The sequence below is a fragment of the Pagrus pagrus genome, assembly GCF_965226575.1.
Source record: "Pagrus pagrus genome assembly, chromosome: 7".
In the NCBI taxonomy this organism is placed as follows: Eukaryota; Metazoa; Chordata; class Actinopteri; order Spariformes; family Sparidae; genus Pagrus; species Pagrus pagrus.
The window spans coordinates 29,266,935-29,284,680 of record NC_140191.1 but is presented as its reverse complement, the minus strand read 5'-3'; the positions used below and the strand labels follow the sequence as shown (position 1 = coordinate 29,284,680).

The window sequence follows — 17,746 nt, the reverse complement described above, 5'->3', positions numbered from 1 at the left end:
ATTACAGACAATCTGCCAATTGACTTCTATATTTCTTGAGTGCAAGTTGAAATCTTGGGCTGATGATAGTGTTCGTATCGGAAAGATCAAGTGGTTGCCAAAAAATTTGGATCGCTCCTCCAGAGACTATCTACCAATCAGCCACGATACTTAAACCACTGACTGGTGAAGTGAATGACATTGATCATCTTGTTACAATGCATTGTTCTGCTGGGAAACTTTGGGTCCTGGCATTCATGTGGATGCCACTCTGACATGCACCACCGACTCAAACCCATCAGTGGTCCCCTCAGATCTGACAATGCAGCCAGGCCACCCCACAAAAACTGCTCACGAACTTGCAGAACATGACAAAGATCTCAAGGTGCCAACTGGCCTCCGATTCCCCAGATCCTAATACGACGTCTTGGAACAGGTCAGATCCATTAACGTCCCACCTTGAACCCATGAGGACTGGAAGGATTGACTGTCAACGCCCTGTTACCAGACATCACCCTCAGAGATCCTGTGTCCATGGGTGTTACTGGTATCTGGCTCTGTATCCAATGGGTCAGAGCTGTTTTAGTGGCAAGAAGGGGGCCTACACAATATTAGGTAGGGGGTTTTACTGCTGGGACTGATCGTTGTATACAGAAAACTCCCTATAAATACAGCTGTAAGGATTTGAAATACCTTGTCATGGACTAAAGCATTGTTCATGTTAAAGTTTGATCTGATCAGTGCAAGAGGAAAGGATAAGGGGTAATTATTTGTTTGACAAATAAATTACAATATCATCTGCAGACTCTTTTTTTTTTTTTTTTAATGAAACATTGACATGACTTTATTGGAATCTCGGAATCTGGATGTCATCCTCCAAGCTCGGCTTATAAAGAGTAGTGTGCACCTTTAAGAAATAGGACAGGGTGTAGTTATGACTGATTTTAACTAAGTATTTTTGGTATATTTTGTGATTGTGAATCAGCTCTGTAAAGGGTACAAAGGCTGAGTTTTGTACTATGTGTTGAAGCTGTGTGATACCTTTGTCCAGGTTGAGAGTCCGGGTTATTCCTTAGCAGTGTGTATTTACAGGGTACAAGTGTTAAGTGCATGATTTTGTGTGTTTTCCACCAGGCTGTCAGAGCAGAAGCTATGGTAGTATTCTTGAAAGAGTTGTGGTGTTTTATCAAGTTGCTGGTAAATGGCAGGGTTGATAGTTCCAGCTCCTTGCGTCGTTGCATGTTGGCCCTGTTGGCCAACATTGCGTCGTTGCATGTTGGCCCTGTTCGGTGGGATAAATCAATTTTGTTATAATTTGTAGTGTATTGGCCAGGAAATACTAATAGAGGTTTGGTGCCTTAAGACCCCCGGTTTGGTCTCTGCAATGTGGTCAATTTAATTTGTGTTTTTTTGTTTTTCAAGTACAATTTTGTAACTATTGAAAATTGAATGTGTGGGGTTGATTTGCTTGGATCATTGAAAAAAGGTAGTTTATTTTGGGTAATATCGTCCTCTTGGTTATAGCAAATATTTCAATTAGTGAAACTAGTAAATTCATAAATATGTTTGTGTTGTCTTCTATAAAACAAACATTGAATACAGAGAGGGGCTACTTTACTTGTGCCACCATCACAGTACAGAAAACAGTACTGTGATGTTGGCACAAGTAAAATAGACTATAGTAAGTCTGAAAAGAACAATCAATAGATACATACACAAATAATAATAATAATAAAAAAGAGAGAAAGAATGACAATACTACTACTACTGCTAATTAGGATAATAATTGTAAGTGTGGATGTTTGGACATTTGTCTTGACTGAGATTGATCTTATGTGTTATGACTGATTTTAACTGAAGATATTGAAAAAATAATAAGTGAATCACTTCTGTGAAGGGAGTATTGTCATCTCTGTTAAAGCAATTATTCCAATTAGTGTAACTGGTAAATTATTCCATCTGTTTGTGTCATCTTCTAAAGTTTTGTTAAGTGGGTTGAAATTGAGCTCTGACAGCTCGGTGGAAACATTCATACAGACAGTTGTTGTCAAAAGTTTACAAACACTCGTGAAGAACATGTATATCCATGGTAGGCTTGAGTTCTAATGAACACATACTACTTTGTCACAAAAAACATCAATGAAGTTTGACTCAATAATGAATTAATTATAGGTCTTCTTAAAATGTGAAACATGAGAGTCGTAGATATCACTGGAACTTAAGACTGCCATGATATACAGTGCATGCTCTTTACAAGTGTATGTAAACTTTTGACCACAGCTGTGGGTATCCAGGGAAGGGCTGCTGGATTCAATCTCTGTTTGGACAGTTGTGACAGTGTTGTTTTTGACCACTTGATGGCATAGTTTGGAGACTCTATTGAATAGGTCATGCTTTCTGGGAGAGATACTTCTACAGATAGAGTAGGATGTCATGAGCATATAAACTTATTGTGCTGGATTGTACTGTAATACTATCCTGGCGGACAGCTCAGACATTACTTAAAAGAAACATTTGCCACTGCTGCCTTATTTGAAGATGAACTCCAAGATAACTCTTGCATGTGCGTGCTGTAAATCGTCTGGGTGCTGCACTGCCCTCACAGTTGACTTCTGCTTTTTTCTTCCATCAACATCACATTATTAATTTACAGAAAAATCAGTTTTTGACATTTACAATTTGATTCTGAATTGTATGAGATAGGAATCAGGATTCTTACATGAATCGATTCTTTTGCCCACCCGTTCAATGTATACACCGCCAATGCATCTGGTCCATGTACAACAGGCCACAACTGACAACACCCAACTGTGGGTATGATACACAACAAAGACCATCAGCTGTAATCAAACTAATGAAAGTTGCAAAAATGCAACAATATGACCATGTGGCCATACAGCATACACTGTGACCACTAGGCTACCCAGCCACTCCTGGAGTTTCTCTTAAAGAATCATTGTCTAGGAATTATAAATATCCACAATTAATGTCTGTACCTTGCTCCAGACTGCAGAGTTGGATAGACAAACTGATGATAAGTCGATCAAAACAAAGGCAAAAACACTGATGAGCATCAAAGAAGAAGAGACAATTAAAGACTGAACGATTTGTTATTATCTCTTGCCAGCTCACCCTCAACCATCATGACACCTTTCTTGCGCCACTCCCTTTATATTCTTCCTTGTACCCCTATCCCATGCCACCTCGTGTTGTACCTTTCAGCCCCTCCTTTGTTGACACTCTGCCTCAGTCTCTCTCATCAGCAACCAGCACCACAGGCCTCAGCTGTTGGCCGTTAGTATTGCCGCTGCCAAGGCCTGGGACCACAGGGAACCCTGGCGGCCACAAAAACTCTCACTCACACACACACACACACACTCACACTCACACACACACAAACACGAACAGCCTTAACCCTCCTCATCTGGCATCCCTCAGGCAAAAGGCTGATTCTGTGTTTTGTGCATGTTTGTTGATGAGCACAGCTCCAGCAATAGACTAATAGGCCAGGGATTTTCATTCTTGCTCATTTGGTATTTTCTCCTTCTCATTTCCCTTGCAGTAATGTTTCTGCCCTAATACAAGGTTTGAATTATTGATGAAGCTGCCACCTTCCTCCTCCCCCCATCTGTCTGGGCAGAGGGATGGAGAAATGGGGGACATGGATGGGGTGGGGTGGGTTGGGGGGCGATTTGAGGGATTTAGGAAATGTATGAGTACAATAATAAGGGGTGGTGGACTAAAGACACTGGATGGATGGATGGATGGATGGATGGATGGACTGTCTGTTTGTCTGCCCCCTACGAAGCCAGACAGGCCATGTAGGCAGTGTCTACTGAGCATGAATCCAAGCCATATGGTGCCACTTCAGGAGGAGCTCCCAGTACACACACACACACACACACACACACACACACACACACAAATGCATGCACACGTATACATGCGCACGTACACACACACACACGTGTGCATGCACACGTGCACATGCGCGCGCACACACACACACACACACACACACACACACACTAGGCTTTGGGTGAGTTTGGGTTGCCCAGTAAGTTTCATGGCCAGCTTCTCTTTGATTTTGATGTCATGTATACAAAGGACGGAACAAGTTGTTGGAAAAGCTCAAGGGGTCAACCAACCCATCCCACTGCTGAGGCCAAAAAGTCCAACCCCCCCCCCCCCCCATATGGCAGGTCTTTCTCCAAGACTCCCATTATGCTTGGATCAGACTACACCATGTTCTTGACTTCTGAGACAATCTGTTTCTTACAATATGATCATAGCTGCAGAGACACGTGGAAGACTGTGGGTTGGACCTAATGTAATCTGCCAATCCCAGCTAGCTTTTTTTCACAACTTTAATGACATACATTGGACTTCACTGTTTCACCTGACAGCATCAACAACATTATTCCTCATGTTGTGTTTAGAAGACTGCTCTGTCCTTCTAAGGGTCAACATCACAAAACATGGAATAGAAGTTGTCAAATTAGGAAAACTCGTCTGCTCGTCTTTTCTGTGATTCTGGAAATGCAATTTTGCTACAATAGTAGCTTGCAGTGCAAGCACAAGCATTGCACTTCTAGTGGCTTTGAGCTGGGTACAAGGGGCGTGGTTCGAATGTTGTGTTTAGTAATTCCTGCATAGTATACCTTTAACATTTTATTCCACTAAATCTAAGAATAAAACTAAGTCCACTGTGCAGTTAATGACAATAATAACTGAAGATTTGTCCTCTTCTGCCATCACATTAGAACTGAAGCAAGGTGACGGAGCAGATATTCAGCATCCCTTCTAGATTTCACACACACACTCTTAAATCTAACAGATACACAAAAAAGAGCATTGGTGTCTGGCTTGCTTACCAAAGTCAGCGAGTTTAAGCTCTCCAGTGTCGCTGATGAGCAGATTTTGTGGTTTCAGGTCACGGTGAAGGATGTACCTCTGGTGGATGTAGGACAGCCCTCTCAGTAACTGGTACAGGAACAGCTAGAACATACAAATGAAGAAAGGGAAAGAACTGTTATTACAGGAATATTTTAACTATGACATATCTCTATGTACAAACAACATGGCGAGGGCATATCCGATAAGAAGCTAACTTACTAGTCTCCCATTTGTCTCTGCCCGAATCTACATGAATCTGAGCAGATGTTGACCTATTCAAAACCTATCCATCACTGAGGTAGGGCTGTGATTTCATTCCATTCTAAATGAGAACAGACATGAACCCCACGTTATTTACAAATAGTTTAATGAAACGCTATCTCTCTGACAAAGGCACAAACACCAAAATCAATACTGAGCCATCAGTCAAGAACGTACACATCATTTCCTCCACTTGGACCACTGAACCATAACAAAACAGATGAGACATGACAACGCCCATCAGATCTCACAGCTGAATTATTAGAAATTGTTGCATTAACTTGTCAGGTTGAAAATAAGCAGTGAATTAAACTGTCTTTTCCTGATTCAAAATGACCTTGTGTGTCATGATGTATTTTATCAATTCTGCTTTGTGTAGAGTGATTTTGGACAGTGGAAAAGGAAGGAGAATGGTGACAGCAGAAATGTATAAAGGTGTGACAGACTTAGCTGAAATCCCACCAAACATAAGGAGCTGGGCGGGGCAGCTGCCTCCTTTTCATTTTCTGTGAAGGGCAGCGAATCGATTGAATGGGGCATGACAGGATTGCTGACAACAGGGGGCAGGAAGGCAGCGCCACAAGAAAAGCACTGAAATACTAATATATATATATTTGTCTTAGTATTTGTCTTAGCATTCATATACAAAATCTGCTCAGTTTTGGTGTAATCCTGCTGACAAAACAACCAACCAACAAATGTACATGGCGAAACCATAACCTCCTCAGAGGAGAATTTTAGCCTCTTTCAGCTCATTGTTTTGGTTCCCTGTTCGCAACTTCACGTCATTCAACATTGTTTCCAGCGGTAGGCAGCGTTTTTTTAGTGAAATGTCTCTGATCATCCTACTGTAATCTACCTGCTCAGAACCAAACAGCAGAGACACAGTTGGAGACTAACAAGGCTGTATCATGGATCTCACTGCTTTTCTTGGCAAGACCTACCCTACTCTGCCTTTGATTGGCTTACCCTAATATTGCCTCTGATTGAAGGCAATCAATTAGAGGTAGATTAGGGCGAGTCTTGCCAAGCTAAGTAGTGGAATCTATAACAACGTTTTAGCTAGTGTAGAGTATCCGGAGTATCGAGCAGCTAAAGAGGCCAAAGCAGAGCTAAAAGGAGAGCGAAAATTATCATAGGATAGGAACACAACTCAAATTTAATATCGAGAATTAATATCTATTTATTTTATTTATTTATGTTATTTCAATGTATTTCCATGTGAGGTTGAATTCACAGAACAGTGTTTTAGTTGCACATTTAGGCTCAAGTGTGCTTATAAGTATTTCGCCTGTAAAAACTGCTGATCAAAAACAACTACTGTAGTTCGGTGAAACAATACAAATATTTTAAAGGAAGTAACCCTTTAAACAGGAGGACTTCACTGACCAATATAATAACAGCAAATTAATTCATGTAAAACACTCATGAAAATGCATGAATGCGCTTTCGCTGAAATTTACACTTTTACAACCAATTATCTTACTGCTGCAACACAGCTCCTCCACCTGTCTACGGAGCTCATGATCCCAAACTGCATCCACAAAACAAATTTAAATATATGCATACTGCATCAGCTGCATCTTCGGCTGTCTGTATGAGCTTTCAGAAATGAATATCAACAAGATCCTAAAATCTTTCTACAGTCAGAGCAACGATAAACTTGTTTTGTTTTCCTTCTGAGATGTGGCAGTTCTTCACCCCCCCTGCAGACGTGTCAATCAACAAATAATGAGGCGTTCACGATTCAGCATTCAATTTTATTCCAATTCCAGCATTCCCCTCTCATTTCTCTCCTCTCACTGATACCATAGTCGCGGCCAATTAAGCTGATTGAAGCACCGTGGAGTCCAATCAGGGACGGGCCCTGTCTGGCATCTGGAGTCACCGGGTCAACAGTTTACTATTCCTGCACTCAGCAGGCGAGAGATGAACTGCAGCACAGAAAATTAGCATGGGAAATGTGTGTTTATTCATGTATATCAAAACACACTTCTGAAAAGATCTTGCCTTGTTAGGAGTGAGACTGCGTAAAAAGAGAAAAATCACACTTCTCTTCAGTCGGCTCTTCAATTCGAACATCAAACTGTTCTTTAAAGAGGCTTTTTCTTCTTCTGTTCAGCTTGAACAGAGACAGCTCAGTTCCATTTGCATTCCAATATGTGAGGGAAAGTGAAGAGCGAGCAGTTTGTGGAGGTTATTCAGAGAAGCCATTTTGACAATAATGATAACACTGTGTGCTGGTCTCAAGGTGGCCAATTTCAAACTTAAATCACTTAGGCCCAGTCAATAATGGGCAAATTTATACTCCTACACGCCTTAACTGAAAAGGAGGTTTACAACACCATTCTTCTTACAAATCAAGCAGGCTCAGCATTAGTGAACATTTGGCCTCTTAACAAAGACATCTGCTGGCCAGATGAGCTCACTCAACTATAATAAGTGACTATGAGATGTCCATCTGGCTAAATATATTGGAAGGAAGCCTGCAGTTAAAGGTGTGACTGCACAAAATAAACATGAGAGCGAGCTGAAAAATAAAACAAAGAACAAACAAAGAAAAAAATACAACAGATGGAAACATTCACCTGCAGGAGAGGTGGCAGTGGAAAATAAAATATATCAAGAGTCTTCACTTTTATCACTTTCAACGCCAGTGTTAATTTCATTAACGAAAACTATGACAAAAAATGAATTTGATTTGAATGCTGAAACTGGACGTGAGTGAGGAAGCAACCCTGCAGACACACTGATGCACTATGCTGTTGCTTGAAGCTGAAACTGGGATGATTGGATTTATACAAAGAAAGGATTTTTCATTTTTCATTTCATCTTAACTTGAGCTTCTTGACCTTGAAAACAGCAGTTGACAAAACAATCTCACCTCTTGGTCCATTATAGTAGTACAGAGCCCCCATATGGACACATGATGGGGAAAAGAATGGATGTGGCAATCCGTGCTCTCGGATTTGTAAACCGTGCTCTCAGATTTGTAAACCGTGCTCTCAGATTTTGTGGATTTTGCCCTCTTCTCATTGTCCAGCTGGAGGCACCATGGATACAAGCAACCCAGCACAGCTACTGACAGTCCTATCTTTTTACATGGAGTTTGCCTTTGATAGTGATCAATAATCAATAAAGATGATGACAACAACTCCATTTGACTGTATATGTGTAAAATGTGTGCGTAATGTGATGCATGGATCTCAGTCCTCTGGTTGGACCGGACAGGACATACAGACTATCATTCTGTTTAATAGGGGATGGGTGTGGGTGGGTGAAATAATTCAGTGTAGTTCTAGCATTTATAAACAGTAAACTGAAACATAATAAATGGTTTACAACACACTATAATAAAGACGCAAGCAGATATCAGCTTTAACTCCTCCTGTGGGCACCCTCATGTCGAGGTTGCCATATTATGAGATTATGATTGACAACATAGTCAAACACTCATCAAAACACAATCATATGAAATCTTGATATGAAACACCACTAAATACTACAGTACCCATGAATATAATTCACTGTTGCTATGCATCATAGCTTTTCTATTGAAACCTGCAGTCTCCATGCCAAACATGAGATAACTCTGATGACAGTCTTGACAAAGTGATCAGCGCTCCTCACTGATTAGTAAACTGATATAAAACCAGTGCAGTGCCCGATTAATGTCCAACATCTCCCTGTCATCAGCTGCATAACGACAGATATTTAAGCTCAGTGATTGGATGTCTCTGACTGCAATTCACTCTAGGATTTGGCTTCCCTCCCAAACTTGTTAAGTATACAGTCTTGTACTTTTGACTTTCTGTACTTTTGACTTTCTTTCAACGCAGTGCCTCATTTTTTTGCCCATCTATTTGTTGGAAGTTCTCCAATGGCTTTTCTTCACCTAACATCATATATAGGAGAGAACAACCCTGTGACCTGAAGTCTAAAATGCACTCACAGCAAGAAGAAGCTGCAACAGTAGCTGGTAATACAGCTGTTAATCTGATACAGTTCTTTCATTGAAGAGAAAAAACCCTGCAGAATCCCTGCAGTGTGTGTGTGTGTGTGTGTGTGTGTGTGTGTGTGTGTGTGTGTGTGTGTGTGTGTGTGTGTGTGTGTGTGTGTGTGTGTGTGTGTGTGTGTGTGCGTTCATGAGAGAGCCTCTGTGTAATCATGATGCATTATTAGTTCATAACTGCTAGGAGAAACAAACCATGTGATGGTAGTTAAATCACTCATTAACATAATCTATCACCTGAGGTGTGACCTGCTGCATGAACAACAATCCATCACCTACACACCAATAAACACACTGCCATGTTCTCGTAATAAAATACTCACTACCATCATACCCAAGGCTTGCACAACTCTCCATCAAGATAAGCACTATGAAAGAAAGTGTTGATTAGAGGGGCTCTGTGTTAACTCTCAGCAGAATGGGGTAGAATTTGGCTCTTTGGTCTGATATTCAATGTGTAGCAGAGCGTGAGGCAATGTATCAAAGTGACAGCAGCACACTGGGGTTCATCTAGTTTCACTAGGACAAAAACAAAGTAAAACAGCACACAACACAGAAGGAGAGGGAAGATACTGTGTATTCATGTGATATTATTATGGAACAAATTATGAGCCAACAAGCTCAGACATGAAGACTGACTGATTTGGGACAAAACAAGTGTGAAAGTCTTGGTCCCACTAGTGGCTGTATAAGGTTTAACAGAGAGAATTTACGGACGTGTGTGTTGTTCAGAATTCCATTATTAGAGCTTCATCAGGAACTTAAATGTCATGTTCATCCACTGGGAAAGACGAGCATTCTCTGTAAACTTACTGACACTCTGCATATGACATTCTGATACTTATTGTGTACTAGAAAGTGTTGTGCTGAAGATTCACCCACCAAGTTATCTCTTTCAAAGTTTGCATCAAAATGTCTACATTATAACCAGGAGCTCTGTTGGCCAGTCAACAAAGATTTCCCCATTTTTTGTTAACTACAATTTTTGTCAAAGAAGGTCAGTTGGTCATAAGCCAAAGGACACCTGATTTACTGTTTTAGGCAATTGAATAAAAGTGTGTAGCAGTGGGACTGACCTATAGCGAAAATACCAAACCCACGGAAATGGATTCACGTAAAATGACCAGACTTTGTAGAAAGACAGACAGACAGACAGACACACACACACACAAACGCACAGATGCACACACCACACGTCCTCTTTAATAATTCATGAACTGGTTGATGTAGACACTTGTAGGAGGCATCAACTGACTTGGCAGACTTCCTTCTTCATTAATGATGCTCTGCTCCACCACTACACTTTATCCGAACCCCTTTCATAACACATGAACTGTTTTTGGTACACTCTTGTTGGGGGCATCACTGAACTCAGCAGACTTCCGTTTTCATTTCTGTGTTACCACCCCTGATAATTTGGACCTGCACCTTTTCTTAACTCATGTGATTCAGTCAACTTGAGAATCACAAAGCTCATCAGGACATCTGCAAGATCATTTCTCCACCAATTTACACACACATGATCTCTACTGGAGCAAGAAGCAGCTTTTTACGTAACAAGATTAAAAAGCAACACGTTACGTTACCGCGTTACCTACTGAGAAAAGTTACGCATTAGCTTACTTGCACTTTGATGGCTAACTGATGAAATTATCATCAAATCCAAAATGAATATTGTACTTTGTCCTCCACTACATTTATTTGTCAGCCTCAGTTAATAGTTACTTTAGAGATTAAGATTTTACACAGTGGATAATGTAACAAGCTTTTAAAATGCACCAAATCGTGTTTTTCCCTTTAAAGGTCTCACATGGCCTCATTTCAATAAATGTTTAAATGATCCAATATCTCATCAAAATGCAAAAGGTTGATGAAAAAGTCCAAAAACTAAAAACAAATCAGAACTTTGTTTTTTTTCTTTTCCTCTCATTGATGCTTTGGTATTAACTTATATTGTAATATATCAGTCAGAGGGGCCAAAACAGTACCTTTACTTTAATACACTTACTACATTTTGCCACTGATACTTTTACTTTAAGGATCTGAATACTTCCACCACTGGCTATATTGTGGCTTAGGTGCTATTATTGGCTGACTTCACCGTCAGTGATTTCTTTCTGAATATAATGTAACACCCAGTGGTCACATATACTCCTCTTCTCTCTTCAGACGCACTTTTGAAATAATTTGTACCCACACATGCAATACTCCACACCTGCAGACACCTGCAGACACCTCAGCACCTGTGTGAAGGCAGCTGTCTAAGATGCAAGTGGAACCTGCTAATATCATGCCTAGAACACCAAACTGGGGCATACATAATTTCCTTATTTGTACATACACAAATAGTTAGTGTGGATTAGGGTTAGAGTTTTATAAATGAGACCCCAGATCATCATTATACTGATGAATTCAACATTGACAAGGACTCCACCTCCAAACACAAACCTTTGGATTCACTGACAATTCTCCAAAGCAGTGTTTTGCTGAAATGAGTGAAATCAGTGAGGGGGAGCTAAAATGAAGCAATGTTAAATGGAGTGAGAAGGGTCTATCTTCTAACAGCAGGCATGGAAAGAGCCCTAATCTTCCCCACTAAGCATCTGTACAGCCCTTAATGGGCTGAATCAGGAGACATCATCAAACGGCAGCGTGGCACCAGCAGTGTGTCTTCTGCAATGTGGCACCGGCCACTGAGGACTATAAAGTTCAAAATATGCCCAGAATTGTCTTTGGCTTATGTTTTAATGAGCAGCTGTGTTCTACTGCAAAGCCTCCATGTAAATATAGGACTGCTGAAACACCACTACAAACACCATAAAGCTGCATGGACAAAGTGTCTCTGATGCCACTTTAACCTTTCTATAGATATGTTTGGATATTATTTTCAGTTGTATATAGTTAGTGCATGACAGGTCAGCTAATGTCTACAGGGAACATAAAATTCAACATAAATAACTTTACTTTTACCAAGAAAATCAAAAACTGCTTATAAACTCAAAACAACAACCAGCTGTCTCAGAACTAGGTTTATCTGACAGGGCAGTGTTGGTGTTGTTCCTAAAAGCAAAGAAGCACCGTAAGTGATGTCGTTCCAGAACCGTCACTGAAACTGACCAATCATGCTACTGTGGTGTGACAGCTTTGAGACTTATGTTGGTGTTGTTCCTGGAATGTCCTAATTCATGTTGCTTCAAGACCATCATTGCAACTTAGCAAAATAAAAGTCAAACTCCTTTGACAGAAAGTACACTGTACTACATGTTTTTCATTACTTTTGAGTTTTATATCACTGTTTAGTTAGTTTTAGGCAACAAGAATACTTGATTAGGTTTTGGAAAACATGGTTTGGGTGAAAAAAGACCGTTCACAACGATAAACAAGTGTTAGAAACTATAACTTCTCAGAGTTGCAAAGGTGTGACATTACAATAACATAATTGGTCAGTTGCATTGAAGGTCATGGAGTAACCAGCAGTAAAGGACCACTCGGAGCATGCATCAGAGCGGGGCATGTGGTGGGAACGCCAAGTTCCGACAGAGAGTAGCTACATGTGGCAAAAAACAAAGATTTAGTGATATTTATTTGAGAGTGAAAGGTGTTTTAAACTGATGTTTTGATAACTGTGTTATAATAGGTTTTGAGTTTACTTTGAATTGTTGTGTGACTTATAGATTTGTGTAGTGTCTTGAGTCTTGTCAGTTACTTTGAGTATGGATGTTATGGATGTGTATTCATGCAATTTAACACTGACCCCAGGAAGAGTATCTCCTGTGCTGATACAGAAGCTAATGGGGATCTTAATAAACAAAACAAACAAACAATCATTAGTTATGATGTTCCAGGAACAGCACAAACACTGTGCAAGTCAGAATGTTCCCCCGAACTATGCCTCTATCACCTCTATAATTAGTACCCTGGTACAGAGCTCTTCAGGAAACTGAGAGAAAACCTCGGACATTATTTGGAAATTAAAGACCAATACGATGAAGCATCAGTGCTTCATTTGTTATTTATCTGATGTTGAATATGACTATAGTTGTTGTTGTTTTTTGACACCATGTGTCAGATGTTTGCCATGATGCCATGACACTGAGGCCTAATGTGCTATCAGTAGCTTTCCCCATAATGTAATTGTAAGAGCAAATGCTGGCTGTTATTGGGCTTGTACACATGATTTGCGGGGTGTCAGCTTCCCACTGATCTATGGAGATGTCATTGAGACAAGGCCCTTCAGCTGACTGCATATAATCTAATCAGAAGAGCACTCAAGCAGCAGTCTGGATGAGGTCATACACACTGTGTTCAATTACTGCAGTGCTGCTAACAAACTGCAGTTCAAGTACTGCACATGGCACGAGAGTAGTTAATGGCGCTGCACAACGACACAGTTTCCAATAGATTTTAGCATACACGATCGAGTTCAAGCAGAAACCTCAGTACATTTTCAGCTTTAGACTGCAGGAACACACACACACACGCAAACACACACTGCTCTCTGGTTCTTGACCAATAATTACATTAGCAGCGAGCGTCTGAGTGTGTGTCTCTAAATGTTAATTTGATCAAGCACCAGTGGAGTCACTAATAGCTTTTGTGTTACTGATTAGTAAATAGGAGTGTGGTTGAGTGACTGCACTTCCACACAGTCATAAAACACACTAATAACAGACATTAACCTCCTTTATATGTTTGGGTCAGAATTGATTCCTCACCAACTTGACATCCTTAAAACACTGATTCACTTTGTCATTTCATTGTGGCATTTGATCAAAATGAAAAGAAAAGTTCAACATTTTGGAAATCACACATAACTGTGTGCACTTTTTTTCATAGTGAGAAGATATCAATCTCATGTCTGTGTGTTAAGTACAGAGATGGACCCTGGATGTGGTTAGCTGAGCTTATCATGAAGACAGAGGGCAGGGGGCAACAGCTCGCCTGGCGCTCCAGAGTTTAAAAAAAACAAAACAATTGATTCAATTCATAGACCTGCATCGTTTTTGATTAGTTTGTATTGCATAACCCTGATTCCAAAAGAGTTGGGACACCAACAGAGACAGACACAATCTTACAGAATGTTCTTAAGCCCATGTAGTAATGTCTTTCACACAATCATGTTTCATAGAGTGGCGAACCTCGGACCATCTTTGCTTGTGAACGACTGAACCTTTCATGCCCAATCATGATACTATCACCTGTTACCAATGAACCTGTTTACCTGTGGGATTTTCCAAACAGTTTTTCCGGAGCATTCCACAGCCTCCACAGTCTTTTGTTGCCCCTGTCCCAACTTGTTGAAAACATGTTGCTGCATCAAATTCACATATTTACAAAAATCAATGAAGATGATGTGGTAAAACTTTAAATATATTGTCTTTGTGACAATTTCAAATGTTATGTCAAAAAGGATTAGCAAATTATAACATTATGTTTTATTTATGTTTTACGCAGCCTCACTACTTATTCTGGTTTCATGGTTTTAGAAAAAGTTATGAGTTGGAACCAACTCGACAAAAAGTTTATCCATCCAGCTATACAGTGTCTCTGCATTGTAGTCCACGTGGCCAGATACAGTTATTGCACACATGTTTTGGTGACTGTACAGACACAGTAGTACCAAATCTGGCAACCCCACTGTGACAAGCAGGTCACAGGGAAGCTACATGCAGTCTGTTTGTCAAAGAATAATGTAACTCCCCCTGCAACCAAAAACAAATCCTTTTTACTTTTTACTTTTCTGGTTATGTATGGATTAAACAATAGCAACCAACTTTAAAAGCATTAGTAGGCTTTCTTGTTTTATAATACTTTGGATGGAGCCAGATTAGCCATTTCTTCCCATGTACAGAGGGAGCAGGCAAAATATCTCTAGATTTATGTCTGCTGTTTACAGTGAGCTCATGCCACAGTTTGTGCGCACCACTGGTCTACAACGTGCCCCAGAAGGGCACCCTGGTGGCCAGGAAGTTTGGGGGTGTCGTCCTTTGAGCTTCAATGTCCCCAGTTTGAGACTGCCAAAGAATTTGTGTTACTACTTTTGCCATCCTCTATGTATATCAATTAAATGTTGGTGTTAGACTTCTCATGAAATTTCTGCCTGAACAGCTTCATCCTGACTCACTCAGGTCAGGCTTTTCACTGTATGCCCTGCTTTTCAGAGTCGTCTTAATGAAACACACCTTACAAGAAATGACAGAGATAACTATATTCTGATATTTATAGTTTACTATAGCCTTTACTAAACAAGCCAAAAGAAAAGAGATGCTATTGTCATTGTGATGGATTAATACAGTTCATGCTGGGTAGTTCTAGGGCAGCCTCCATTACCATCAATGCAAAGGAACAAAGTCACAAGTCCTATTAGTAACAAAGTCAGCAGGAGTCAAGCAACACCTCCCTCTGCTCGTTCAGAATAATCCTAAATTATTCAAGTGAATCTCAATGAGGCTGCTGTCGGCAGCAAAAACACATATTACATATGTAAATCTCCCCTGGCAAAAGGTACAAGCTGTGTTACATAACACATGGAGCCTGAACTATCACCCTCCTGCACGATGGAACATAACACGGAAAACATCACTGAATGTGTGTTCGGCAGAGGAACGGTCAATCATACCATCCAACAGCCTCACAAAGGTTTATGTCCTGCGTGATGCCATGAACAGTCAGTACGGTGCTAAGATGTAGTGTGGAGTCTCGCTATGTGACAATGATAAAGGCAAAATAAAGGTATCATTTATGGTGTGAGTAGTCGAGGCTGATGTAAGACAGTTAAAACTATGTAATGTGGTTGAGGTCAGGTGGATGTTGTTAAGAGTTTGATCTTTTTGTAGTTTCACCTCAACTTTTGACAATGGTAGGAAGGAAGTTAAGAAGAAACTCAAAGGGGGAAATGGCAGACAGTGCATAGTTAGGCTGAATCCAAATGTCGACCTTCTGGACATTACAGTGACATGTTCACTGTTATCTTGTCTAGTCTGTGAGGGAGACTGCAAGGAGATATGAGTCGCTGATAGACAGGCTGAAAAGCTACAATAATAAATGCATTTTAATTTCCTCTATAGCCTATACTTCTACATATTTCTGTATCATGATGTGGTTGACAATTATTTCTGGCCAACATGATTCAATAAAGTAATTGTTTTACACATTCATAATAAGTAAGTATTGCAATGAATTGCAAGTAATTAAACCGGTGAAGTCTGAACATCAAGGAGACTCTCTGGAAGTCTGCAGAAAGTCCACTTAGGACGCAAAGTCCATGAGTTGGAAAGTTAGTGAGGCATATATGTAGCTGTGTCCTTCCTTTAAAACGTTGAACTCCAGAACTGTCCTGCTTTCTGACAGTGCAGCGTTTTTGCCAGTTTATGGCTATTTGAAATCTGAATGACGACAAACATGGATATGGACAAGTTGCAGTCAGTGTTTGTGTGATGAAGAGGCACTAAGCACTTCCTTTCACATTCTCACCTCAGGTCTTGTCAGATTCTTTGAAACTGACACCACAAGTAATGCATCATTTCTGCTTTTTGTCTTTAGGATTATTTTTCTTCTTCAGTAACACAGACATCGTGATGTATTGTTAGATAATTGTCTTGCAATGTATCAAGTATTATGGTATTGTGATACCATCACTTACCCGGGCAATGTGTTGTATCATAAATTCACTGTCACCTAGCTACAACACAACATCTGTTTCTGTATGACATCATAAAACTAATGTAAAGCTGCCGGAAGTCACAAAATACAAAACTAAGAGATATCAATTACTTTCGGAACAACCCTTTGTTTTAAGGGATTTCATAGTCACTAAACTCCAGATGTGTCCTGCATGAACATTACATGAATAAGATTTCTGTCAGCAACTGGAGGGAAATATTGTTTATCATGCGGAGGCTGGTGGATCTTGAGTGTTGAACTGAAATTCGACAGAGCTGTTAAAGTATGATGAGAATCATAATATAAATAGCTGAAAGGTGTGGTAGAGGGACAAGCCAAACACAACATTATTTATTTATTTTGGTTTAAATTAGTTTCAATCTATTTCCGGGCTCATTATTGCTGGCTTGGCACATACCGCTGCTTTTCTTTGTGTCAGCAAGTACTGTTATGAAACTCAAGACCTAATTTCACTCCAGAGATGCTCTTGCTTCTCATCATGAATCTCCTCTTATGAAAATTGAAATTGAAATTGGGAGGTTGAACAATGTCCAGCCAGTTTGAGAGAGGGAGGCTGGAACTGACCTCTCTCAGAGAAAAGGTATCTTTTTTACATAAGTGTAAGATTGAATAACAGGCAGCATAGAAGGAGGGATGCCACTTGGTTGCAAGACAGTGATTGGAGATACAGTAATAACAATAAAGTGTGTAAGAGGGTGTATACGAGGTGTGCCCATTGCATAGAAGTGAAGGCACTGATTGTGAATTACAACGCCCTTTTTGGGTCCAGTTGGGGACCTTTGGTGCAGATGTCTCTCTTGTTCCCTGTCTCCTCTCAACTATTGGTATTCAACAAAAAAACAAAAAACAACATGCCCCAAAATAAAACAGAAAAAGGAGTATAATTCATAACTAGTGGAATGCTGCTGTTTTTTC

General features: G+C 40.2%; 1 protein-coding gene across 3 annotated transcripts in view; it reads right to left on the bottom strand.

The window, feature by feature from the left end:
- Window positions 1-17,746, bottom strand: part of cdk14 (cyclin dependent kinase 14) — a 192,045-nt gene that overhangs the window by 97,090 nt on the left and 77,209 nt on the right. For all 3 annotated transcript variants that reach the window (XM_084358544.1, XM_084358546.1, XM_084358545.1), the window contains one exon: window positions 4,854-4,977. In XM_084358544.1, coding sequence (XP_084214670.1) covers window positions 4,854-4,977 — 124 coding nt within the window. The remainder of the gene's footprint in view (window positions 1-4,853; window positions 4,978-17,746) is intronic.